General features: G+C 43.3%; 1 protein-coding gene across 1 annotated transcript; it reads right to left on the bottom strand.

Annotated features, from left to right (window-relative positions):
• Window positions 1-292: 292 nt before the first annotated feature.
• TRAF3IP3 (TRAF3 interacting protein 3) lies at window positions 293-26,117 on the bottom strand. Its single transcript, XM_006887947.1, has 15 exons — window positions 25,776-26,117; window positions 21,931-22,078; window positions 21,745-21,808; window positions 21,451-21,475; window positions 20,995-21,024; window positions 20,793-20,888; window positions 10,598-10,669; window positions 8,044-8,184; window positions 7,782-7,919; window positions 5,763-5,898; window positions 5,134-5,196; window positions 3,302-3,361; window positions 1,755-1,891; window positions 948-1,061; window positions 293-388 (listed from the first exon to the last, which is right to left on the bottom strand). The coding sequence occupies exons 1-15, from the start codon at window positions 26,115-26,117 to the stop codon at window positions 293-295; spliced, it is 1,662 nt and encodes a 553-aa protein (XP_006888009.1).
• Window positions 26,118-27,837: the final 1,720 nt, after the last annotated feature.

The raw sequence follows: 27,837 nt of genomic DNA, 5'->3' as shown, positions 1-27,837 counted from the left end.
TAAAACTATCTACCTTTGGTAGAGTCTGCCCAGCTAATAGAAGAACCGGGCCCTTCCTGAATTGCACTAGGAAGAGTAGATCAAAATGCTTATGTGTTATTTTACTTGTAATATGTGCCATTCGGCTATAAACTGAACATTTTCAGAGCAGTTGTTGAGATGGAGTTTATTTTACAGTTTATTTAAAAAAATATTAACAAGTCAGAAATTGTAGCCACAGTGGAGACTCAGCCTTCTGAATTTCCCACTGTTTGCTTCTCTTTCTCACCCAAGGCGGTTATCACAAACCATTTTACATAATTAGGCTATTTTTGTTGGCCAGGAACACTGCCAGTAGTGCTGTAACAGTTACCACAATCAGCATTGGGAGCCATTGGCTACATTGCTTCTGTGTAGAAGGAGGGAGAGACAAGAGAGACTGAATTGGTTAGAGAGGACTGTGGCAAAGAAGATCTTCCTTCTTCCCATGTTGTCACTGTCTCTCTCACTCTGTTACCTGTCTTGCACTAAAACTACTTTACCAGTGGCACATAAACCAGGATCTCTGACTTAGAAAACTACCTTCAATCGGAGCCAGTTAATAAAATGCTATTGTGAGTGAACAAGGGCAGAAGATAGCTCAGCAAAATTATATTCATAGCCCTCAGCACCTTGTTCTTGCCACTGTGCTCATGAAAGGTGGTAACACCATTTCACATGTTAGATAAATAGTCTTTTCCTCTGAGCTCAAGAATTCCATGAAATTTGGACTTGGATGCATAGCCAGTGTTCTCTCCCTGCACCCCCCCTACTGTGGTTGGTACCGTGATTGGTAGTATAAATGAAGCCGAACAGGATAGACTGGTTGGATGTTGGCATGGACTAATACATTTTATCTCCGTGATTTGCCTGAGAGAGGGATCACCCCATCTTCATCTTGGATTATATGGGAGGATGGGCCCTCTTACTGTAGGAGGCGGCTGCCGGCTCCGGTTTAGCTCCTCTCGACAGTGCTGCAGCTTCTGCTGGCAGAACAGGTACTCGTCACTGAGGTGGTCCAGCTCTGCATGCAGTTCTCTGCACTGAGGGAGAATACCACCAATGTGGTCATCACCTGCTCTGTTTGGGCTCCACCTGGCCAGTGCACAGGCCGGGGAGACAACACTGAATAAATTACCCCTTCATTCACTGGGAATTTTTACCACCCTCCTCCCATCACAGCCTTTCTCAGGTTTTGGTTTGTCAAAAATGTGTTTTTGTGAGTGATTAATTAAACATTTCTGAATATATATGTAAATGTTTTATAATGGGGGACACCAAAATTGAAGTTCTTATAGCACATTAGGTAATAACAGCACCAGTTTTTTTTCTGGGAACTGTATTCATGGAAATCTATGTTTGTGGGTGTGAAGATGGGAAGAGTTTTGTGAGTTGAATGACAACACTCAGAAGTTTTAAGATTCCCATTCAGTGTGGACTAAATTTGAAGAGTTAATATATTTATTGAATGTATTTGAGTTTATATTGATTTTCTGAAAGACAACTGTTAATTTTGATTAAACCTGTCCTGAGTAAGAATTGTTATAAAGAAAGAAAGGGAATGGTTGACAGGTCAACCACAAAACAAAGCTAGGCAAACAAATGGGCCCAATCACGATTTATACCCAAACTCTGACCCCCCTGCCCCAGCAGTTTCCCAGGGAGTTGGTCAGTATCATGGATTTTCCCCTGCCGCTTAAAGAAGGGCCTCTGACTATCTGGGATGACTAACTCACCTCTTTTTCCTTGGCCTGGAACTGCAAAGTCTTCTTTCGCAACTGGTCTTGCAGATCCCAATCCTTCTCCTCCCCTGTGCCCTTAGGCTCCACCTGGTGTTGAGAGGGCTGTGGACTCCACACAGGAAGAGCCTGTCCTAAAACAAGCAGTCAGATTCTCAGTGACTCCCAGGCCTGTACCTTTGTAGAATGGCCCAGTCACTGAGTGAAAACCCCTAGGAAGTGGGAAGGGGAAGGAGCCAAGGAGAGCTTGGCTCACCAGCATGGAATAGAACTCCTATTGGATCCATCCAGCTCAGCCTGCAGAGAGAGCTGGAATTTCAACCCCTTAATGGCAAATGTGCCGTCTTGTCTTCATGTCCTCAGTCTTGTTTAATGTTATGCCTTTCAGAAATGTTAAATTGCATCTCTTTGCTTATATGCCATATAATTTTAGTTAGGTAAATTTGCTGTGTGCTTTGTTAAAACCCACTTTTTTCATTTGAGACTGGCAAGTTTTATCCTATGGTTCATCTTCCTGTCTCTGAAGATGGTCTTTTAATCACCTTGCATTCTTACTGTGGTGAGAAAGACACTGGAGTAGGCTAGGGGACAGAAGTTGTGGTTTGTTTTGGCTTTGTCCTTATTTGGGGTGCCCTAGTGGCATCGTCCATAGAGAGTTGGGTCCCTAACCCAAAGGTGGCACCTCTCTGGCAATTTGGATCCACCAGTTGTTCCACTAGAGGAAAATGAACAGTCTCCTGTGAAATTTACAGACTCTGAAAACCCGCTGGAGAGTCAGCTATGAGTTGGGTCCAACTCACGGCAATGAGAGTTTTGAGTTTTAGTTTTATTCAGCTATGTTATTATTGTTATATACTATGGTACAGACTCAAAACTGACCCTCCAGATTTTAAAAGGCAGTAAATTGCACAGAAGGAGATTAACCATCTTTCTTCTCTGGAGCATCTGGTGGAGTCAAACTGCATGCCGTGGGGTTGGCAGTGCAGCTCCTTACCACTGGGCCACCAGAACTGTCTTTGACTTCATCTTCTTATCCATGTGGTGTGGGCATGTTCACTTCTGCTTACCTGCTATACCCAGTAATTATGAGGAGGAAAGATACCAAACAAAAGACCTTGTGTAGTAAGTGAGGCATTATTTGCATCCCCAACTCCTCTACACACACCATCGATTCCTCGGGGTCTAGAGTGAGGGGGATTCTAGGATTTCAGAGTTGGAAGGAATTTGGAAAAATCAAGTGTATAAAAATTGACATGAAATCCTGCATTTAAAAATAAATTTATTGAAATCTTTAACAGACATATATGTTTTTAGAAATAGAAATATATATATATATATTTACAGTTTATATACTTCTCAAGATAGAAGGCTAACAAATTGTGTCTAATCTGTAAATTATTAATCCTTATAATCTCCCCTGAATTCCTGATGCACTAAACTCCCAACACTGGTCAACCCAAGAAATCATGCTGTCCACTCTACTTCCTTTGAAACAGACAAGGAAAGAGCAACGTTTTACAACGTGTGTTAGTAAATTTGCTGACCTTTCTTTGTTAAGGATTTCTCCCATTCTTGAAGCTGTAAGGACTGATTCTGAAGCAGACCTGTTGGAAAACATAACAACTTGTTTGTGCTAGTATATTTACTGCAGAGTGTCTTCACTAATTTTCTTAGAACCTTTATTATTAAGCATATATTCCTATTCTTTAATCTCTTTTTATGTGTCTTTACCACCAAATGTGGTTTTAAATGTTATCTTGGAATAGAGATTTCTCCTGGTGACTCTGTAGGGTTAATAGGAACTATTCTTTACTTAACCTCCTTTAGTCTTCTCCATGGAAGATATTAAAACCTGACATGTATTTTATTTGTTCATTTAAATTCTACACTCTACCATAGAGTTTAGACTGTAAGCTTCATAAGGGAATGGACTGTGATAGTTTTGTTCATGACCATCCTTGGTGCTGAAATCTATAGACTCTGGCATTTAGGTTAGGTTGACTTGCTCACTTAAAATTTATTATTGTTCCCAGGAAGCTTCTCTATGGAAATGTCGGAGGTTAAGGTAGCGCTTTCTTCTGAAAAGGTCTTCTTTGTCCGAGACAGGATGCTTTGAAGTGAACCGAGGCATGCATATTATGAGTTAATTTTAGACCATTCCTAGAGATGGAAGTCTATGTATATGTTGTTGTTGTGTACCAGCTAGTCAGAACTGACCTATAGCTGCCCTTCCAGTGGGTTTTCAGAGGCTGTTTAATCGCACAGGAGGAGATTGCCCATCCATCTCTTGTGAAACAGCTCGATTGGAACCACATGCCTTTGGGACTGCAGTGCTGTTTCTTACCACTAGGCCACCAGAGCTCCCTAACACATGTATATGAAGCAATGGAAAAATATGATGACATGGGTCTGTCTTACCTTAGGAAGTTACTGGTAACAAGTTTGTCCATTGCAGTATGCCATTTAATTTCTTGACTGCTTATTGTGCTTATTGTGGATCCAATAAAATTAAATCTTTGAAAACATCAATATTTTTTCCATTTATCAGGATGTTGTTTACTGGTCCAGTCATAAGGAGATTTTTTATCTATGGTCTTTGACCTTCCTCAGTAAGAGCTTCAAGACCTCACTTTCGGTAAGCAAGGTCATAGTATCTGCATAAAACAGGCTGTTGATGAGTCTTCCTCCAATCCTGGTGCCACATTCTTCTTCGCAGAGTCAAGCTTCTCTAATTATTCACAGGATATGTGGTAATTATTAGCTGCCATTGGGTCAGCTTCCACGCAGGGAAGTGCAAAGAAATGATGCACCTGCATGAACGTCATGAGCAGACCCCTGTGATCCACTGGGTTTACATCGGGATGCTATTTGGAAGTAAATCTGCAGGCTTTTCTTCCTCAAGCCCTTCTTGTTCTGAAAGCTCTGCTGAACCCGGTTCAGCATCATAGCAGCATGCAAGGAAGTGAACCCAAGACGTCTGCATGGAAGGCAAGAATTCTACCAGTGAACTACCAATGCCTCCTGTGACATCTATGTATCAGTAACAAAATAGGAGTACTTGAAATAAGAACTGCCCTGGAAACTAACACTGTAATACTTGTGGTCTTTTTTTTTAGAAAGCACACTTGTGAATTTGTTGGAAATACAAATGCTTGTGGAGGGGTGAAGTAGAAAAGAGAAAAAAACCCAAAAGAACAGAGGCTAAGACATAACTTGTAAAGAGCTATGGAAATTATCTTATTTTACAGACGGACTGAAAATCGCCAGATATTCCAAAGACTGGATCCTCTTGCGTCCTTTCTGTAGGCCAGGAACTCCAAGGACACCAAAAAGCCACCTATGTTATTTATTGATGGATTCTAGAAAGGGAACTCACTTTGTAGCTCCTGTACTCTGGCCACCAGGGTGAGTTTCTCTTCCTCTGACCTCTTTAGTTGTTCTGAAAATGAAATAATGCAAAGCACAATGAAGAATTGAAGCTTTAGTTACCTCACCCTCACATAGAATGGAATGGAAGTTAGGATGGAAATTAGTAATAATTTTGTTGTCGCGCTGTGCCCTTTGACATGAATCAAATGAAAGATGCTCTATAATCTACTTTTCTCAGTTCTGAAGAAAGAAACCCGGATATCTTAGATTTCATGTGTATCAAAAGTTTTGGGTGGAATTAAGGGTTGCATTTACACACTCTTTTAGCTGATGAAGAGATGGTGACTGGGAGACCATCACTTCCTTAAGCTTTGTTTTTCAACTGACCTTTCCCGTTCAGTGAGGAATGTGGCTCTGACTGATGTGGGAGCAGCTATGGTCTCTCCCAAAGGAGTGAGCTGGAAAATTGAGCCGACTGTTCTGGATTGTCCAGTGCAGTGAAATTAATTTTCAATCCAGGATAAGGTTGAAAGGTAAAATGAAATCACAGAGCCAACCAAGCAAACCAATGAAATGCATTGCTTTCCACCCACATTCTTTCCTCCAAGCTCCTGAAATCTCCAGAGAGAAGGTTACCATGTAGATCCTGGAGATCTGAGCTGCTCAGGTCTCTGTCACCCTGCAGATGCTCAATCTTGGCCTGCAGCTCTTGGTGTTCATTCTCCAAAAGTCGCAAGGCCTGGTTCATCTGCATGTCTTTGCTGTCTGCTCCCTGTAGGGGTGTGGGGAAGACATAAAAGCAGATTAGACGTGGGGCTGGAGTTTGGGAGGAGGTTCTGTGGAAGTTGGATAAAAACCATAGAGTTTTAGAGGTGGAAACCTCTATTAGAGAAATGTAAAATGAGAAGCTTTTGGGTTAGTTTTGTTGTTTGGGGGCTGTGTGTGTTTTCTCCTTCATTGCCTTGTTATTAGGTGCTATCACGGATTGAATTGTGTCTCAGAAGTCTGTAATGATCTTCTATGATCTGATAAACCAAACAGTTGTGAAAGGCTTAATTAAGGGTGGAATCCACCAGAGCCCTAATCCGCTGTAAGAAGCATTTCCTGCATTGTGCACACCCTGTAGGTAAACCTTAAAATACATTTTTCTCACTAGAGCAGGAATCGAGCTGACAGGGAAAGATCTCAGAAACTCCAAGGAAGAATCACTAGTAGAATGTCAGCCTTTAAACTCAGGTCTCTGTATGAGGCAGCTCCTTGACACTGTAAAATGCCAGGACTTGTGAAAATCTCCAAGGAACACCTGGCTTACAGATGCTGATGGAAATAAGAGCTTTCCTCCAGAAATGAGAGGAGTCTTTCTCCTAGAACAAGCACCTTGAATTTGGACTTCTAGGCTCTTAAGCTATAAGAGAATAAATTTCTGCTTGTTAAAGACATCAGTTTGTAGTATCTCTGTTACAGCAGCACTGGATAACAAAGACAAGTGTCATCAGGTTGACCCCAGTCAACAACCAAGAGAGTAAAACACTGCCTGATCCTCAGCTATGCGTATCATGTCCGTTGTGCCCACTGTTGCAATCACTGTGTCAACCCCTCTCATGAAGGGTTTCCTTTCGTTTTGCTGACCCCAGTCTTCTGATACTCATAAGGGACACATATGCTGATACTTGGGTAAATTCTCTAGATTAAGGAACAGTCATTATCACTTCTGTACATGTCTTTACTTTTTCTTTATTTCTGTTCTGGCACTATTGTTTTATTATTTACTTATTTTTTTGATGGGACGAGGGCCACTTTTGTCAAAGAGTTATTGTTTTTTAAAAAGGAGCAGCCATGTAGATGATGGGAGGAAGATGAAGGAAGAAGAGACAACTAACAAAATCACACCGAGATGTGGATGCAGAGTGGCCAGCTATGTCTCATCTGCCTCTTCTCAAACTATCTGTCCAGGCCCTTGCGCCAGTAAACAAAGGAAAACTTTTAAAGTAGATAGAAATTCTGAAAAATGTAAGCAAAATCTGTGAAAGCTAATTGCTCTTAATTTATTGAGTGCTTATATGTGCAAAGCTCTGTGCTAAATGCTTCACACAGACCACCTAATATAATCTTCACAGCAATCTTACGATAGCTACTGTAGTTCTCACTGTAGAGATATAGAGAGGCCTAGGAGGTTCGTGCAGATTGGAATGCCAGGTTGGGTATGTCAAAAACTCTGAGAATGTCAATGATCTGCTATAATAACTTGGAAAATCACATTAGCCAAGATGTGTTAATACTTGTCTATAAATAAGTCTGTGACATTTGTTCAGCACCAGTAGTGGGCAAGCCTGAATCGAATGCTTTATTGGGATGATGTGGGCAGAGTGAGTTGGATGTCACATTAGTAATAAGCTGATGAATATTCCAGCCCAACTTGAGTGGCATCATTCTACCTGACACTGAGTTCATTTACATATGCTGTGCAGACATCGTTGCTAAAGTCACAATTCGTTCCCAGAGTCAAAGTAGTGAGTTTGGTACAAATGGGCAGTGAGTAAGGAACTGAGAGCTAGGTATTCTCAGCTGCCTCCAGGACAGATGCCCAGCCCAGGTGCAATTTATCTCATCACCACCCAGAGCCTGGCTCCCAGGCCTACTCCCCCTGCTAGGTACCTGCAGCTTGAACCGGAGCTCGTGGAATTGGCTCTCGAGTTCTCTGTGCTGGGTCCCCAGCGTCCTCCAGTCCTCTTTCAGTGTATTGTATTGGGTCCTCCACTCCTCACACTTCTGCTCTGCCAGAGCTAGGGATCGCTGGAGGGAGATCAGACAGGGGATGGTATGCCTTAGGGATGCCAGAGAGTTGTACGTTTGGCTCCACTGTACTGCAGGGATATTCCCAGGGTTCCCAGTCCCAAGAACTCGGCCACATCCATACCTGTGTGCTTTGCAGTTGCTGCTCTGCAGCAATTTTCTCCTCCAGCACTTTCTGCAGTGACTCCTTGGCTTTCTGCTCATAGTGGGTTTTCTGGCGTTCCATCTCCAGTAGCAACTTTTTCATCCCCCGAGGGGAATATTTCTGTCAATTTTAGACAATTCAGCAAGTGTCCATTGTCAGCAATTCAGCAAGTGTACATATTGTATGTCAGAGCTCGGGTACAGAAATGAAAAAATGGTCCCCGGCCCTGTGGCAGAGGTGCAGTGATCAGGTGGGGCTTTGGGTTCAAACTAGAGCTTGGTAAGCCTCTGTGTGAAGGAAGTCAAGGAGGAAAACAATGTCCTAGGCATATTGGACCTTGTCTGCTAGGTCTTCCACAGGCACTTGAAATCTGACATTCCACATGGAATTCATTTTTCTATACCTTCTCACTTACCTGGCCTTCCTATCCCAGCCACTGGCCTCATTACCCGCACAGTTCAGGCTTAAACCAGAGAATCACCCTTAATTTCCTTTTCTCCCAATAACCAGTTGGTCTCTGAGACTTGTGAAGTAAGTTCCTGTTAACAGCTGTGCCATCTCTAGATCCCTGCTGCTGCCTCTTTAGTTCAGGCATCTTCCATATAAAATGCTGATTGTTTGGAAATAATGTCTGTCCTTCCCTCTCTTACCCATTCTAGAGCTAGAATATTCTGAAATGTAAATCTGAGCATGTCACTCCTGCTGCAATCTCTCAATGGGTTCTCTGTGTTCTCAAGATGAATTCCAAACTCATTATCCATGACTCTTTTTTTTTTTTTCCTTTTCTTGGTAGTTTTATTTTTAGAAGCATTACATAACACAGACTTCTATAGTAGTGCTAGGTGACTGTGTTGTTTTTTCACTAACAGGAAGAATGCTTCTTTAGTCAATGTTCTCCAAACCCTTTGATACATAGTAGCGATTCACCCCAGAGATCCTCCTATCTCTTTCCATCAAACACCACTGGTATGGAAAATGAGCAACCCTTTTCTCCTTGCCACCGTTGGCGAACTTTTGGATGTTCGCGGTGGCTACTCCCGGAATGAACAAACACAGCGCCATGGCGGCGAGTCCAGGGAGAATCTCGTACCACATCGTGACAGAACCTTCTCCCAAGTCCACCGAAAGGTGACCCTGTCGCAGCTCCCTTCCCACGAAGCCCCGCGGCCTATCCATGACTCTTTATACATACACCCAGGTTTTCATTCTGTACAACCTGTAGCCAGAGTGAACTGATGGATACATAAACACCATGCTTTTGGCCCCTGTCTTTTCACATATAGCTGCATTTCCCTAAAACATCCTTTACAAAAAATAACCAAAAACACCCTCTAGAACACTACCTCTTTTCTGCTGAGTCAGACTCAGCTGACCCTTCAGTGGTATTTCAGAGTCCATAAGTGGCAGAGAGGAGATTTCCTATCCTTCTCCTTTGGAGCAGCTGGTAAATTTGAATCATCCACCTTTGGATTGGCAGCACTACTTCTTACCCACTAGGCCGTTAGACCACAGCTTCCTTACCTAGCCTTTTATCACCTGGTTAACTCTGACTCATGTTTGAGATTTAACCCAAATATCTGATAAATCTTGACTAAGAAACTCTATTCCCCAACTCCTTATGGATTGGGTAGCCTTCCTCAGTGTTCACAGAGTAGTCTTGGGAAGAGTTTTTAATTAGCAATAATCACACCTTGGATAAAGCTTACTGGCTACACTATTGTTACTGTGCAAAGCTCAAGTAATATTCTTTTCCTATTAACTTTGTTAACTCTTCGGTCTCCCCTGTAGTTAGTTACTTTGCAATCAATCCCAACTCATGGAAAGCCAAGGTATTTTTCTTTCTTTCTTCGCCCCCCCGCCCCGAAAGCCAAGGTATTAAGAGATGACATAGGGTTTGGAGATAGTAATACTAATAGAAGCAGATTACTGGTCCTTTTCCTAGGAGTGCTGCTGGGTGAGCTCAAACTGCTGAAGTTTAGGTTATAGTTGAATGTAAATGGTGCCATTTATGCTTGGGAAATAGTCTATCTGTGTTGTTGTTACTGTTAGGTGTTGTCAAGTTGATTCAGACTTATAGTGTGACCCATATGACAGAGTAGGATGGCCCCTACTGTGTTATATTAAGCTGTAATCTTTACAAGAGCAGATTGCAAGGTCTTTACTCCCTTGGGAGTTGCTGCTGTGGGCCTTCCACCACTTAACCACTGCGATACTAGGACTCTTTACTGCATTCACAGACTTTTGGAGCAGGGAACATCTTTTTTTATCTTTGAAAACTCTGGGCTTTGAGACATCCCCAGTAACTTATTACAGTTAATATAATATCTTTTGGTGTGGTCCATAATGGGTTGGGCTGATGGTAAAAAATGCTGAGTGGCTCTGGAAGGCTTAAACCCACCAGCCACCATGACGGAGAAAGACGGGCTGTCTTTTCTCATTATGATTTTCAGCCTTGGAAACGTGATGGAGGGTGATTATTATGAGTTGGAATGGACTTGTTGACAGTGATTCCCGGATGTCTCAAAATGCTTACCTGCGTACAGGTATATAGCTGGTTTTCTAAAGAGTTCAGTTTTCCTTTCAACTTGTCTTCGTTGAGCTGTCCCTGGAGTAGATGGTGAGTTAATGAGTATGGGTTAAGTATAGTCTGCGAAGAGTTTTCTGTTCCCAGCCCCACTGCCCAGCACACAGTGGGCGCTTCAAAAATGTCTGTGAAACAGAATTCTTCCCAGATGTAGGAGGAAGAAGGATGACAGGGTATGTTTGGACAGAAGAGGGTATTTTTTTTCATTTGTTATTGTTGGTTAGTTCCTGCTCATAGAATACTAATATGTACGTACAATACAGCAAGACCCCGAATGATCCTATGTGAGCTTCCCAATCTCTGTGTGCTTAAGGCCCTGCTGTCATTGTATCTGCAACATGAAAAGGGAAAGATCAGGCTTAAAATCATTTTTGGACTTTGAAGTTCATGGTAATAGGACTCAGAATACTGTGAAAAGGAGCCCACGGAGCAAAAGCTTCTAAATGATCCTGTTATCCCCTCACTCCCTCTACCCAGCATAGGTACTTCTGAGAGAGGTACTTCACCTCAGTCTGGGGCTTAGAACATGGACTTTTCTTCTCAAGTATAGGTCTGGGTGTGAATGCCTAGAAGGTTTGTGCTGGGCCTGGGTAAGTGCCTCCTCCCACTTTCTGTAACTATCCTAGGGTGAGTCTGCATTCCCTCCCTCAACACCCATCATGCAAAAGGAAGATATGGAGAGAGAGATATTTGAGAGGAGGGTCAGGAAGAGGACTTCTCAGCAAGCCAGGTTTATATATAAGCCAGGTCTGTCTAATGCTGTGGACATTCCAAGAAGTCTGCTGGTACTAAGAGTATTGTTATGTACCATAAAGTTGGAACCAACTCATAGTTGACCCTCCAGCACGTTTTTAGAGGAAGGTTAATTGCATGGGAGAAGATGGCCCATCTTTCTCCACAGAGTAGGTGGTGGATTTTCACCATGTACTTTTGGATTGCTGGTATGACTTCTTACCACTAAGCCACCAGAGCTCCCTAGTACTAAGGGCGAGAGTAGAGGTAGGCAGGAAGAGTCATGATCTGTGTCTTGATTTTTCAGTATTTCAGCTGAATATTTAATGACCTCCTTCCTGCTGCTTTATTCTTCATACCACCTGGGGGCTTGTCCTATTTCTCACATACAAGGTTTTGCTCTTTCAGCCTGCTTATTTAAGGTCCGAATATGTATGAGAGATCCTGTGGCCTACTGATAAGAAACTGTGCTGCTATCCCAAAGACCCGTGGTTCAAATTCACCAGCTGCTCCGCAGAAGGGTGGGCAGTCTCCTTCCACGCGATTTACTGTGTCTGAAAATCCACTGGAGAGAGGGTCAGCTACAACAACAACAGTAACATGTGTATAAGAGGGGAGATCTGCTGGCATGGCAAGAAGAGACTTGAAGTGCTAACACAAAGGCGACACTTCTCTGGTGGTTCGAATCTACCAACAGCTCCAAGTGAGAATGATGAGCAGTCTCCTGAGCGATTTACGGCCTCAGAAACACAATACAAGGTCAGCTGTGACTCTGCTCTCCCTCTACCCAGAGAGCGAGTGGGTGACAGAGGGCGGGGAAAGAGTTACCAAGGGCGAGTTTTCCAGAAAAAGGGCCAGGGGCCTCTTTAGCAGTAACTGGCTTTCATACTCTGCTGTGGGTTTTCCCCAGCCAGAGGCAGTGGAACAATTCATCAGGTCTAGAAATTCAACACCCCCTCATGCCTGCCTGTGACTGTGGTCCTTCTCAGCCAAGTGGCCTGTATGTTTCCAACCCTTATCATGTTTCTGGTCTACAAGTGCCTCGGGACAGAGGGGGACCACTATTCTGAGGTCTGTTCTCCTCAGTGAGTATTACGATTTCAAGACGGCTGGGGAAGGCAGGAAGTGGTATCTCACAACTCCTGTTTTGATCTTATTTGGCTGAGTCTTCTAACCATGGGAGCCAGGGGGCGCCCCCACCCTTTCTACTTCCTGTGTTACTCAGCGAGGCCTTGCAAAAGCAAAAGGTTTTGCCAAATATAATTTTTTAAAAGTGCCTCCTGCTATTAATATTTTTCCTAGTGTCTCATGTGAGCAGCAAGAGTCAGGGATTTGGCATCCACAGTAACCGCAAGGCTCTGGGACAGATAAAGAGATGGACAAAGACTTCCACTGTTAAAAGCTCTGGAGTAACTGGTATGACTGTTGCGTTCCCCAGAGTGGCCTGCTAATTGTCAATCACGGGTCCTAAACCAGGCTGCCTTCTGGTTCAGCTTTCCTTCTGCACCTCCAGGACTTTTCCTTTTCTTAAACTCTTATCATGCAGAGTACAATCAAACCCTCCTGGTTAAAGTCTTGTAGTTGTTATTTGCCATCCATGTGACTCATAGCAACCCTAAGTACATTAGCTCTGAACCCTGCCCTATATTGAGCCATTCTCATTGTCTGCAACAGACTTAATCCCATTTCCCCAGTCACTGAGTCAATTCATCTCATCCTGGGTCTTCCTTTCCTGCGCTGTCCTTCCACCCTTCCTACATGATGTCCCTCTCCAAGGACTGGTCCTTCCTGCTCACATGCCCAACGTATGTGAGACAGAGCCTCAAAATCTTTGCCTCCAGGTAGTAGCCTGGTTTCACCCTCTCCAGGACAGACCTTTCTATAATTTGGGAAGAAAACAGACTTGTCCATGATAATATTTTTAAGTGTCTCACAGTCTCTGTCTCTGGGAGTTTTTGCTTTCTACATCATAGCTCCTTTCTCCCTATTAACTTTAATCCAATATTTGTCTTCTTCCAACTATTTTTGTGTTTTAGCCCAACCACAGATTACTTTTCCATTCAGGTTGCAATCGAAGACAATTCAGGATATCCCCTTTGGTGCAGATTAAGGGCCACCCAAGTCTGGAGCTTCTCCACAGCTCTGCCTTCCCAGACTCCCCGTGGCAGACAGGAAAGTAGCTGCCAAGTTGTTGCAAATGGGGCATGTAGTTTCCTGGTCTGAGCCCTAGTTCTCCTCGTACTGAAGCCCAGTGTTACAGTAAGTGGGCAGAGGCACTGACACAGGCCCAACTCTAACCTCTAGTCAATCACACCCTCATCCCAGGGCTTAGCGAGTAGAGTAGCAAGGGGAAAATGGAGCAAGGTTTGGGGTATACACACCCAGTGCTGGTCTGAGGACTTCAGTTCCTGCTTCTGTGTGCTTTCCTCCTGCTCTGCTCTGCTCTGTTCTCCAGAACACTCACTGCAGAGGCAACTAGCCCACAGCTCATCTGTCTGCCCTAGCACAGGTTGCTTGCAAGCTCACAGCCAATCCTCTGCAGTGCTGTCTCTGGATTGTGATGCCACTTTTCAGATCTTAGAATTCAGCTGTGCCCTAGGCCCTTTTTTTTTTGTACTGCCCAATGTTCAAAGTCTCACATTGTCTTCTGCCTGAACTATTCCTGCTCTGAAGGTTGAAATCACAGCAATGAAATCCTTGCAGGGATCCTTGCATCCAAAAGGCCCACCAGCACCAACCTGGGGAGTGGAAGCAACAGTGGTGGAAGCTGATGTCCTCAATCTTCAGGGTTCTAATAGAATGATTGTGGTGAGTGCCTCAGTAAGGTTGGAGTTTCAAATCACAGAGCTCAACTGGAAGAAAATCAAAGCCCGAACTGGGCTGAAAAGGCAAGAGTTCCAGTTCTGGACATACTCTTAAAATAATTTTTCCCAAATACCACAGATCAAGACTGTCCTTTTCATTTAAGTTGAAGCTTTCGGAGATAGATAGAGAGCTGAACTGATAGATAGCTGAACTGTTTTGCGTGGGGAGAAGCAAGAGATCTTAAGTTCAAAGTCTGACACTGTTTTTCTTAAAAACAGGAAGCTGGGTGTTGGTGGAGGGGGGAGGAAGAAGAGAAGTGTGAGTGAGTGAGAGGGGATGAGGAGAAGGGAGGAAGAAACCACAGCTAGAGGAACTTCTATTCACCTAATAGGATGTGAGATGAAACCAACTCCCTGAGTCCACTCTGCACATACCACTTAATAATACTCTCTGTTCCTACCAAGTGGCCTATGATTCAGACTCTGATTGTGTTTTACCTTGAATAGTACAAGAACTTCCACCACCTACAGTCAAGTTCTTCATTATTGCCAGAGAACCTTACAAAGCATCTCCTCGTTTGCATTCAATTCAATTCCATAGACCTTGACTGAGTTCCTTCTAAGGGCGGGCCAGATGCTGCTAGCTGAAGAACTTTAAAACCTGAATAAGGCTTAGTTCCCTTGCTGCCCTGCTTTTTGCTCATGGCATTGCTTCTCAAACTGGGAGTTGTATCTGTCTCATGAATGTATGAACACACACACACACACACACACACACACACACACACAGTATTTTTTTCCTTTAAAATGTGGTACATACATTATTTAAGTTTCAGATCATGAATTCAACAGATCAATTTTAAAATGACATAGTGATAACATTCTTGAGACAGCCTTGAGTCCTTTCTGGTACTTTGGTACTTTTCTAACATGAGTCCTTGAGTTAAGCCACAGTCTCTCGTACCCAATGCTTTGTCACACTCAGCTCTATAAATGTTCTCATTCCTGCTCCTTAGACATTCCTTGCTTTATCGCTCCCACTTCTCTATTGGTAAACAGCCTTCTTCGAGGACTCGGCTGAGGGAGGTCTCACTTCTCTTTGGAGTTTGCCCTGTTCTATCCCAAGCAGAATAATTGCTTCCTTCTCCTTTCCCCTGTAGCACTTTTATGCATGGCTTATTCTCTTATTACACTATTCATCTTTATTATTTTATGTATGTGTCTCTCTTCTTGGCTAGATTGTGAACTCCTTAACAGGAAACCTTCTACTCCCCCTGCACCAGTATCACAGGAACACACAGTAGGCCTTAGTAAATGCCTGTCAAGGAAATGCATGAGATTATCTCAATTCTTATGAACTGAAGGCTGGAGGCTTGAGTTCATTCAGAAATGCCTTAAAAGAAAGGGCTGGTGAGTTACTGCTGAGAAGTCAGTCATTGAAAACTCTATGGGTGTCAGTTCTCTCTGACACGTGTGTCTCTGCTGTGAGTCGGAATTAACTTGATACTCATAGCTGTTGAGTCAATTCCTGCTCACAGGGGTGTTCCTGGACAGGACGGGACGGCCTCATGCGGTTTCCATGGTGGTAACCTTCATGGAACGAGGGCTGGAAGCGCATTCATGGAAGGTGATGGGCTGCTAACTAAAAGGTCAACAGTTCTAATTCACCAGCTGCTCTACTCTGGAAAGATGGAACTTTTCTTTCTATAGAGATTTGCAGCCACTGAAACCCAGTGGAGGGCTCCCGTTTTGTTTTGTTTTATTTTAAATCTTTACAGAAGTAGATCACCAGGTGTTTCTCCAGAGATGCATTTGGTGCATTTAAACTGCTGACCTTCCAGTCAGCAGCCAAGAGTGTAACCACCACACTACCAGGACTCCTTATCTACTGGGCAGCAACTGTGGGTTGTAGCTTGTTTTGTTTTGTGTTTTTTTTTTTTGGTTTTTTTTTTAATTTCAATACCGGAAAACACCCGGCACACACAGCTGTCTATCCTAGGCTCATACTCTACCACTGAAAACAACTTCCTTAACAGCCAAGGACCCTTGCCACGTACACCTGAACCTAGTTATAATGACTAAAATGAGGAGGGAGGCTGAGCTTAGGATGTAATTTTTAAAACATCACTGTGAATGTGTCTACTTCTCCACTTCCTCCTATTACATCTCTCTGCGCACAAACCATCTATGCAAACCGTCTATGCAGTGGGGTGGTGTGATCAGGGAGGCCTGTGAAGAGACTTCTGGGGGGCCTACTCTGGACAGCTGGTGTTTTATGTGTCTGTGGCTTCAAGGTTCATGTAGCTTTCTGAGCATATTCAGCTCCCTGTCATCACTGTCTAGTTGGAATTGACTCATAGCTGACTATCCATTGGGATTCTGAGGCTGTAAATCATACGAATGGAGATGGCCCGTCTTTCTCCCATGGAGCCTGTGGTGAAGTCAAACCACCAGAGAGGTATGACCTCTGGGTGAGCTGCACAACTCCTACAAACTATGCCATTAAAGCTCCCATACTATACTTGGGGTACTCGAAGTAAGTCTGAGGACACCTGGAAATCCCCAACCTCTTTAAGAAAGCAGCAAGAGCTAGTCTTTTCCAATTACATACTTGTCTGAAAGCAAATTTTCTACGTAGACTTCAATCAAAGCATATTATAGAATTGTTTTGATAAAATACAGAAGCAAATATGAGGATTCTATTAAGCATTAAAAATAGTTGCAAAACGGTAAAACAATGTCATTCCTCTTACTTCCCCCCTCTTTGGTTTGGAAATACACACACACACGGAACTTTGGTGGCCTAGTGGTAATGAGTTATGCTGCTAACTCAAAGGACTGCGGTCTGAATCCACCAGCTGCTCTGCAGGGAAAAGATGGGCACTCTCCTCTTGTACTATTAACTGCCTCTAAAAAACTCACAAAGAGTCAGCTCTACGTTGGTTCCCACTTACGTGTGTGTGTGTGTGTGTGTGTGTGTATTTTTTTAAAATTTATGTTGACATGTACTGTTGTTGTTATGTGCCGTCAAGTCACTTGCGACTCATAGTGACCCTATGTACAATAGAGCCCTGCTCTATCCTGTGCCAACTTCACTGTCTCTGACATACCTAACCTTATTATCCCTGTCACTGAATCAACCCTTCTCATTGAGGGTCTTCTTCTCTTTCTCTGTCCCTCCACCCTTCCAAGCATGATGTCCCTCTCCAGGGACTGGTCCCTCCTTACAACATGATCAGAGAATGTCAGACGAAGCTTCAGAATCTGTGCCTCCAAGGAGCAGCCTGGTTTCATCCTCTCTAGGATGAACTTGTTTGTTCTCCTGGCAGCCCATGGTATATTCAACACTCCTCTCTCCAGCATCACAGCTCAAAGGTATCAATTCTCATTCTATCATCTCTAGTCATTGTCCGGCTCTCTGATGCATTGCAAGCAATTGCAAAGACTATGGCCTGAATCAGGCACAATTTAGTCTTCAGACAGATGTTGTTTTCAGTACTCTAGAGAGGTCCCTGACAGCCAACTTTCCCAATGCAATTTGTCACTTGATTTCTTGGCTGCCAGTAACAAGAGTGTTGATTGTGGAGCAAAGCAAACTAAAAGTTGTTAACAATCTCAGTCTCTTCACCATCTATCATAATGTTGCTAATTGGCTCAGTGGTAAGAATCTTTATTTTCTTGATCTTGAGCTTCAATCCAGATTGAAGGCTGCAGTATATATACATAATATATGTTGACATGTACCATAGTTTATTTCTTAAATTGCAATTTTAAAAAGGGAATATTTTTTAAATTTCCAGTATGGTATATTCTAATGTGATTGCATTATATTATTTTCGATTTTCAGTAGTTTCCCCAAAGAATATAAAGGGATCCTGAGTTAAAAACAATGAAGGCAAATCACTACACTAGACTTTACTGTGCCCTTGGGTCTTTGCCTGGACTGTGTCTTTAGTGTAGAATACCTCTCCTGCAGCCTTGTCTGTTTGGTAAGTACTTATGTATGTATAAATATTTCCTGGGCTCTTTTCATTCATTAATGCTTGAAATCCAGTATATTGACAACAATCGCTGTGTTTTGAATACTAACTACTCAGGTTCATGTGGGGATAACTATAATCTCTGAGGCCAACATACCAGGATAGGAGAGAAAAAGGGGTAGAATTCTATACATGATTACTTAGGGCCCTATCACCTCCCACTTCAACAGAGTGAAGGGAGAAGATGATTTTTCTTTTTTCTCACAGGGCACAGTGGTGTGTGATTTCATAGTTTTAGTTGAAACAGGAAGGAATAAAAGTTAATTAGGAAAAGAAAGTGGTTGCTTTTATTTCTACTGTGATGTGCTCAAGTTATTCCCCTACCTCCAAAAAACTGGAGAAATAGGATATAAAGGAGAGTCTAAAAACATGCTATATTGAGTTGTGGGGTTTTAAAATTTTTTTATTTTAGCCTCTTGTTTAGAGTCAACAAGACCTCTGGGAAGACCTTTATGTTTAAAGTTGGTTGTTACTATATTTTGGAGGAACATACTTCTAAGTGGTATGGGACTTTTCTGTCAATATGCTGTACTGAGGTAACCTAGGGTTGCTGTGATGCTAAACCTTGTGCCATTGTGGTGTCAAATGGCATAATCGTTAGCCATGGTGGACAGTGTTCAGTGGAGCTCCCAGTTTAAGACAGGTTTGGAAGCAGGAGTGGCATCCACTTCCTAAACCACATGCCTCCAGAAACCCTATGAACTTTGATAAATGTCCATAGCTATAGAAAGGCGTCAGGCCTTTTGTTCATAGGGCCCCTGTGAGTCATACTCCACTTGACAGCAATCAACAACCACAAGAAGAACAGGATGACTGAGCACATGATGGTGCAGGAAGTGGAGTGGGAGAGGGAAAAATCAAACTACAACTTGCTCTGAAACTGAAGAAAAGGTAAAAAAGTTTGGAAACTATTAGTATTTGATTAGCCATTATCTTCCTTATCTGCTTTCATTTCTCCCCTTTACCATCCATCATCATCTTCCCAATTCATCTTCATCTCCTTCTTAATCAATATTTTCCAAACTTGCCTCTCCTCCTTCCCGCTCTCATCTTTCTCTTTCCTCTTTCCCTCCTTCTCTGTGTTCCATATCTGGGATCAAAAAAAGTACTCTAGTGGCTTTGGCCAAATAGTATCTTTGTTGCTCTCTCCCAATATACCTGCACCTGCATCAGAATGGCCAGCAAACCAGGTAAAGAAGCTTGCTGCTTTGTTATCCTGCCTCTTCCTGCCGACTTTATTCTGCATTGAACTTGAATATTTTTAAGTCGTTTCTAGAATTCCAGTTGATTTCACTTGCTTTTGAATATGCATCACCACTCCCAAATTCTTATTTTTTTAAGCACAAACTTCTGTCAAAATAAAAATCTGTTCTGCAACATGATTTAATATCTTCAAATTTTATCACTTTCAGTTCCAGTCAAATAATGGAACCTTTCTTCGACCTCTTCCCAAAGCTGCCCAGACACTTGTGGATGGCTGGCAAAGAGTTTTAGTTTTTGTTCTATTTCTGCTCAACTTTTAAAATTTCCTCACTGACTTGTTCATTTAAGCCTATATTATTTTGTTCCCTGTCAATATGTTAAATTACTTCCTGTTGTTTTTGTTGATGTTGACAAGGTTAAAAGGTCCAATGTCTCCCTGCAGCTTAGACTTCACCCCCTAAGGCTGGAATGAAGACTATTAGGGGACCCTGTTGCAAACCAAGTGCAGGAACCAGACAAAAGGGATCTGGTGTGAAAAACAATCATGTGAACTTTGTAAATAAACCAGTAGAAAAAATATTTTAAATAAAAAAGGGAAGAGGTTTGCCTGGAGAAAGCATTTCTCCTAAAATTTGAACACAGCTTTCATTTTTTCTATCTAATGCATTGTTTGGGCATTTGCTTTCCAAACAAAGCCACAAGCTTGCTAAAAACAGACACTCTGTCTAATCTCATTGTTTTTAATCCTAACCCAGTGCTTGGTATGGAAACATGATCTTGAATACTTGTGAAATGAATGGGCTACAAATCAGGAGGCTTGAACTTTAGGTTTATTTCTTCCACTAACTAGTTGTATGACTTTAGGCAAGTCCTTTGACTTCTTTGGGACTCAGTTTCCTTCTCTTCAAATAGTCAGCATAGTTGATCTCTAAAGTCCCCTCTGACTCTGCCCTTCAGGCCAGGGCTAGTTAGCAGACATCTTGGAGTAAACATTGGTGTGGATCTCTTCTAAATAGCTAGCATCTTACCATGTTCAGAAATATTGACTGCATGGGATCTTCTTGCTTTTATTTTAACTCATTAAAACACAAATTCTTGCTGATTTTTAGCGTGAATCTTACTTGGGTGTGTGGTAGCTTGATTCTCTGGTGGTGAGCTGGGTTTTAGCTAAGCTTTCCTATATATTTACGGAAGACATTCTTGACCTTGAGTTCTTAACACCGTCTCCCTACCTCCTGCCTCTTCCCAACCCACTCCCCAGTAGTGAGGAACCCTTTTCTTGTTGAGATATTGTGGAACAATTTGAGATGGATACATGTAGAAGGCCCATGAGGCATTATTCACATAAAGATTTCACCCCCTTACCTTCCATGAGTTGTCAGATGCTAGGATCAAGTGGGATAGTAGATCTTGGAGAATCACCATTTTCTGTTTTAGGGCCAATTCTCGTTGTAGGGCTTCCTAGAGTAGGGAGTTGGGAGCAGAATGCAACAAAGTTATGTTAACTTAGAGAAGGAAGGGGGTAGTTGGGTGGATAAGCTGGAGCATAAATTCACAGGGTACTTACTTTGAGATACTCTGAAAGCTGGATGATTTCCTGGAGAGAAAGAAAAAGGATATTTAAGAAGACACTAAATCCTGAACCAAATCCATTATTATAGAGTCCGTTCTGTCTTACGGCACCCTTCCATTGGTTTCCTAAGCTGTAAATCTTTACAGGGGCAAGAGGGTGTCCAGAGAAGCAGCTAGTGGGTTTGAACTGCCAATCTTTTGGTTAGTAGCCCAAAATCTAACCCATTTGAAATCCTGAATCATGGAACCAGAGCCAGGTTTGCTTTGTACAGAAGAGCTTCTGCCTTGGGTCTGGTTGGGTCCCTCTATAATATAATGTCTATGCTCAGTACCCCTTTACCCTCCAGGAAGAAGATTTCCGCGTGAGTTTATCATGCACTTCTGGAATGCTAGACCTTTGAGGAGGCTAGATATCATCTGATTCAACCTCTGTAAAGTAAAAATGTCTTACCTTATCCAGAATGGCAGCTCCACTGCTGGCAAGAGAAGAAATAAAAAGAATGACAGCAGTTCAAAACCTATCAGCATGCAAAAGGTTGATCTCTTTTCTGGTTTTGTCTAATGAGTCAGTAGAGTGGGGGAAGGGCTTTCTTTCTTAGTAAAGTGAATGTAGACATTTCCTTTGTTCTATCTCCACATCCTGGATGAGAATGTTCAATACAAATTTAGGAAATGAGTAAGAGAGGACTGATTGGAGTGTAAAGGGACAAGGGTGGGTCAAGATGTGTCTCAAGCAAGTACTCACCTGGTTTGTTGACTGGCATCCTTCTGGTTTGCTGGGTGTAGTTTTTCAGCTTTTGTCTGGGTGCCTAGGAGAGAGGATAAGCTTATTCAGAAGTCATTTTGTGGGAAAGTGAGGGTCCAGGGGTGGAGCCTGGGTTCTTCACTACCAGTGAATTTGGGTTGTTGAGCGAGGAGGCGCTGCTCTTACCACAGTGGTGTTTGAGGGGCTTCTTAATGGAACCATTGTGTGAGGAAAGGTCCTTGGCCCTTGAGGGAAGGTGATCAGCCAGTACTTTCTGGACAACTGAGGGAGGATGCTGCTGCTTTGGAATGATCTCAGAGCTTGATCCTGCCACCTGGAAAATAAGTACGGGAGGCTGAAAGCCACTGGCCAACGTTTCTCCAGTGAATCACACCAGTGACCTTGTTTCAGGCTCAGAAAACCAAAGGAACACACTCCACTGATTGATCAGAGCCACAGAGTTGTCTGCACTAGCAGAAATGATTGTTCTTAAGTTAGGAAAACAAGAAGTTGAACTTGTCTTCAAATAGTCTTTTTAGAATCCCTGAGCGACCATGTTTAGTATCAGTCATTTATAAAGTATGCACAGTGAGGTGGAAAGAACACCGGGCTGGGTGGGAGTAAGGAAATCAAGGTTGAGATCCTGCATTAGTGAGTTGTGTGACCTGTCCTAGGTCATATGGTCATGAGGAGTTTGGAATAGATCCATTCCAAGGAGCCCTGTTTGCAAAGTGGTTAGAGGTCTCAGCTGCCAACGGAACGAGCAGTAGTTTGACACATGTTGCTATACATAAGGCAAGAAGCGACATTCTGCTTATGAAAAGACAGCAGCCATGTAGACCCTGAAGACAGTTCTACTCGGCCCTATTAGGTTGCTATGAGTTAAAATCTATTGAATAGCAATGAGCAACAGTGCTTTCTATGTAAAACATATGTTGTTGCTGTGTACTGTTTAGTTAGAACGGACTCATAACTGAACTTCCTGTGGGTTTTCAGAGACAGTAAATCCCATGGGAGAAGATGGTCTTTTTCTTATGGAGTAGCTGGTGGATTTCAACCACATACCTTTGGGCTGGCAGTGCAACTGCTTACCAATAAACCACCAGAGCTCTCCTCTTTTAGACATATTGTTTTGTGCACGGTTGAGTTGGAACTGACCTATAGCTCACCCTCCAGTGGGTTTTCAGAGGCAATTAATCACATGGGGGGAATTTGCCCATCTTTCTCCTATGGAGCAGCTGGTAGATTTGAACTGCATGCCTTTGGGATTAAACAAATAGATGTCCTTTTTATTAGTAATAGCAGGAAATTCCTAAGGCAATGTGTAAAGTGGAGAATGAAGAAAAGACTTGAAGGGAGAGATAGATATAGAAGTTCATTTTATTAACTTAAAATAGGGTGTCTGTAAGTATAGCACTAAAAACTTCAGACGTGCCTTTGCCATTCAGTCCTGTGGACTGACTTAATCACAATAAAGTTAAATATCTGATAGGCTAGAGTTGGAGTTTTTTCAGTTAATTGTATTTTCTGGGTTCCCCCCCCTTCTTAAATGCCACCCCTCAACACTAGCCCCCAAGAAAAATGGCTTGGAACCTACAGCATTCCTGGACTAGTTTCTGAACAGGGTGTGCTGTGGTAACACATCTCCTAATTAAGCCCTGATTGACCACCTACTCTGGAAATGGCCCAATGCCAGGAATTTCCAGGGAAAACCGCAGGCTGATCCTGCTGTTGGTGTGAGAAGACATCATTTGCTGGGTGAGGTCATCCAGGTGTATCCTGGTTATTTTCCCCCAAGATTACTCCTTCCAAGGTCAGACTAATGGGTCCTCTAAGAAGATTTATACTCTTACATTCTTAAAAGATTTATAATCTCACAAAGCATGCACAGAGAAGTGGCCTGTCTTCCTGGGCCAGAGGAGGCTATAACCAAATACATCTCATTAGAATGACTTGAGAAAGTAAGATGGTAGATGGGTGCAACAGCTGCTCAGAGGAGTGGAGAAGGGAAGTGATGTGTGTGCATCTGTGGGGAGAGAGAACATTCAGGGGATGGGATTGGAGACCTAGTCTATAATTGCTGTTATGTTCCATCGAGTTGCCTGCGACTCATAGTAAGCCTATGTACAACAGCTCTGAAACCTGCCCTGTTCTGAGCCAGTCTCACTGACTCTGACACACCTACCCCCATTGCCCCAGATAATGTATCAATCCATCTCATTCGGGATCTTCCTCTTGTGCTGTCCCTCTACCCTTTAGAGCATGATGTCCTTTTCCAAGGACTGGTCCCTTTTGCCCAAAGTATGTGAGATGGAGCTTCACAATCCTAACCTCCAGAGAGAAACTTGGTTTCACTCTCTCCAAGACAGAGCTAGCATCCAATAAATATCTGATGAACAAATGGTGTAAGGTAGCTGTAGAAGATAAGTAGAGTTCTTGAGTTTTGATATCAGCACTGGAATTTTTTTTTAAAAGATATTTTTCTCTCATAAAAGACAAATACAAAACAAAATAACAAACACAAAACATCATATTTTGAATGAATGAATGGCGAATGGAGGCTTTACTGTATGACTGGGGACAAAGGGACTTATGCTTAGTCCCCTCTTAGTGACCGGAAGCTTCACCCTTTGTACAGCTCTCCCACACTACTGGACAGTACACACGTGGCCTGGCCCACATGCTGTCCGCTTGCTGGCCTGAGGCTCACTGAAGTCACTTGCCCTGCCTTTCTTCCTGGAGGAACCTTGCTCTCAGCCTGAGGACTTTGCCTTGACTTGCCCCTCCACTTTCAGGTTCCTTCTCCTAAAGGATGCTGTGTTGAGCTATCTTAAGTGGTTCTCTTTGTCCTTGTTCCTTCACCAACTTGTGGCAAGTGGTCACATTATGGAGGCAGTGATGGCTTTCCCAGTTCTCCAGCCACTGCTCATCTTTGCCCTCATAGCTATCAGCCCACTGGGTCAAGCAAGGGAGCACTTGATTGGTTTTCTCTTAAAATGGGAACCTACAGATCTGCAAGAAGTTTGCATGTGGCCTATTGGTAAGAAGGCCTGTGATGCAATACTGAAGGCATGTGGTTCGAGGCCACCAGCTACTCCATGGGAGAAAGATGGGCAATCTCCTCCCATGCAATTAACTGCCTCTGAAAACCCTCTGGAGGGTCAGCTATGGGTCAGTTCTGACGTCCACAGTACATAACAATGACAGATCTCCAGGACTGCTTTCTGAACAGGGAACAGACTCTTGTGGTTACAGATCTACTAGGTAAGCCCTGACTGAGCACCTCATCTGGAAATGGCTCAATGCCAGGACCTTTCAGGGAAAACAGTGGGCTGACCCCTGACATGAGCACAGCTTGAGTGAAAAGACATCATTTGCTGGGTGAGGTTTTCTAGATGGACCTGCTTCCCTCACCCCCTTTCCCTCAAGACTACTTCTTCCAAGGCTGGACTACTGAGCCCTCTCAGAGTTCCACACTTTTAGAAGATTTTAGAATCTCACAAGCCATGCAGGGAGCAAGGTGGCCTGGTTTCCTCAACCAGATGAGGCCATAACCAAATAAAGGTAATAGAATTGAAATCACCTAAGTGAAATTGAGAAGCTAGGTGTGTGCAGCAGCTACTCAGAAGAATGGAGAAAGGAAATGATGTGTGTGTTTGTAGGGAAAGGAAACATTCAGGAAATGGGACTGAATACCTATAATAGGTCTGCAATAAGCATTCAAGAAATATCTGAGGAATAAATGGTAGAAGACAGCTGTAGATGGTAAAGAGAAGTTTCTTGGATTTTGAATGGATAATAGATACTACCTATGGAATTAATGTAGGATGGATTTTTTCCCCTTCTAAAAGATAAGTACAAAACAAAATAATGAAACAAACACAAATAAAATAACTTCTGAGTGAATAAGCAGCTAACAGAGGCTTTGCTGTATGACAGAGGAAGAGGGAACTTACATTAAGTTCCCTGTTAATGATTTTGAGCCTCACCCTTTGTACACCAACTCCCACTCCACCCTTGACACGGCCCACCTGCTGTCCAGGGGAAGCACTGCTGGTCTGAGGTGAGGGCTCATTGAAGTCACTTGTCTCGTCTTTTCTCCTGGAAGAACCTTGTTCCCTAGTCCGAGAACTCTCTGCTTTGCCTTTCTCCTCCAATTCCAGGTTCCTTCTCCTGAAGAACTGCTGCTGGCGAGCCGTCTTGAGCTGTTCTCTTTGTTGAGACCTCAGTACCTTCCCCACCTGGCGGCAAGTGGTCACATTACGGCGACAGCAGAGGTGCTCCCTGGTTTCCAGCCGGCGTTCACACTTGGCCTCGTAGCTCTCAGCCCTACGAGCCAAGCGAGGGGAGGGCCTGGGGTCTGGGCTGATCATGATGACCTTCTGAGCACCTGTTGTGCTTGGCTTCCTGCTCTCGGAATAGCTGCCTGGATCTGCCAAATGCAAGAGGGAGGAGAAGGGGAGGGGTCAGAAGATGGGCAGAAAAACGACGGTGTCCCTTGACAAGGGGGCAGAAATAGCACAGCATTCCATGCATGTGGGTTGCTGAGGAGGGGATGGTGTCAGATTGTTGCAGGGCTTCAACACTCTTGGGCTCCATCTTTACAATAATCCTGCTTCTAAATAATCCTCTGTCTTCCATTCTCTACAGTGGGAAGGGCCTCTCTCTGGTCAGTTTCTTTCCTGACCAAGCATCTTACCATGCCTCTTTATCAGGGGAACGTGGAAAATGACATGCTGGTAGCCTTTTGATGGCTGCGGATGAGGGTGTTCAAGGTCTATTCATACTCAGAAGCATTTAGAGAACACATTAAATTGACTCTTCTCACAATCTAGAAAGCGAGCCAGCATCTTTAATGCTCCCTTCACCTACGTGGTTACTAGAATAGATGAGTGACTTTACTCAAGGACTAAAGGGATATCTACATTATACCCTCAGGATGTGGCCAGTGTGCCATCAGCATCCACTGCTCTTGTCTTGACCTTTGTTGTTGTGGACCGTGGAGTTAAGTAGGACTCAGTGACACTATGAACAACAGAGCGGCACTTTGTCTTATCCTCACAGTCGCCAATGTACTTGAGCCCATTGTTACAGTCTTACTGAGGACCTTACTCTCTTTTGCTGACTCTATCTTTCCCAGCATGATACCTTTTTCCAAGGACTGGCCCCTCCTGGCAACATGCCTATAGTATTTCATCTCTTGATTCCTAGTGACTAGTTTGTGAACTTCATACCAGGCATGACTTGAGGGCAGGAAGAGTCTCATCCTATTTCTTCCATCACGGAGTTCTGAGCGAAGTCCACTGATACGCTGATATGTCACTTCTAGCCCAGGATGAGGCTCTAACTCTCAGTTCCAGATCAAATCAGTTTTGGCTGAGCACTTGCCACATTTTCAGTGACACCCATTTCAGAGCTTCTAGTCCAATAGCCCTCCGACTGGGTTCTGGTTTTGTTTTGTTTTTTTTCCTTTTTTTTTTTTTTTTTAGATGTCAGTGCTAATGCTAGTGCTGAGACTACTTTCCTAACCAATTAATCTTCCTGGGCCCAGGCACAGAGTTCCATCAAAACTAGGAACTACGTGGATTATGTCTCAACAAAAACAATACCCAGTAATCAAAATACCCAGTAACACAGACTCTAATCTTTCCTTCCTTCTTGCTGCCTTTCACTCTTTTCAACTCTCCCCACTGACCCTTCTGCAAGTGTGTGTTAAGCATGACGGAGTGGACTTGGATGAGCTGAAAATGAAACCTTGGGAATTCTGTCCTTTCTACTGATGCCTGGAATCAGTCAGGTCAGAGACTGATGAGGGAAGCGGGGCTTCTGCTTGGAGCTATTGCTTCTCTTTTTTCCTGCATCCTCTACTCCGAGAACCTTTATTCCTGAGCAGGTTATAGAAGGCAATCTCAGCCTCACCAGTCTTAGGCATTTTCCAGACGGGACCCCCTCGTGTTTATTTTTAGGCCAAGCAGACTCCTGTTCCTGTATTAGAATAGATTCTATTAAGAATTCTTGCTCTTTCTCTGATCATGCTAATCATTCCCAAAGTTGAGATTAGGGACATTCTTACAGCCTGAGAGGGGTCTTATA

This window comes from Elephantulus edwardii, unplaced genomic scaffold, assembly GCF_000299155.1.
Source record: "Elephantulus edwardii isolate Elephantulus edwardi_28Jun2011 unplaced genomic scaffold, EleEdw1.0 scaffold00063, whole genome shotgun sequence".
Taxonomy (NCBI): Eukaryota; Metazoa; Chordata; class Mammalia; order Macroscelidea; family Macroscelididae; genus Elephantulus; species Elephantulus edwardii.
The sequence above is the reverse complement of the archived record's forward strand: the minus strand, read 5'-3'. Positions and strand labels throughout refer to the sequence as shown.

Coding starts and splice junctions, on each gene's coding strand:
- TRAF3IP3 (XM_006887947.1), bottom strand. CDS start 26,117: ATGATCAGCCCAGACCCCAGGCCCTCCCCTCGCTTGGCTCGTAGGGCT. Junction 21,025..21,450: donor GAGCTGCCATTCTGGATAAG/GTAAGACATTTT, acceptor CTTTCTCTCCAG/GAAATCATCCAGCTTTCAGA. Junction 5,899..7,781: donor AGCTCCGGTTCAAGCTGCAG/GTACCTAGCAGG, acceptor ACACCCCTACAG/GGAGCAGACAGCAAAGACAT.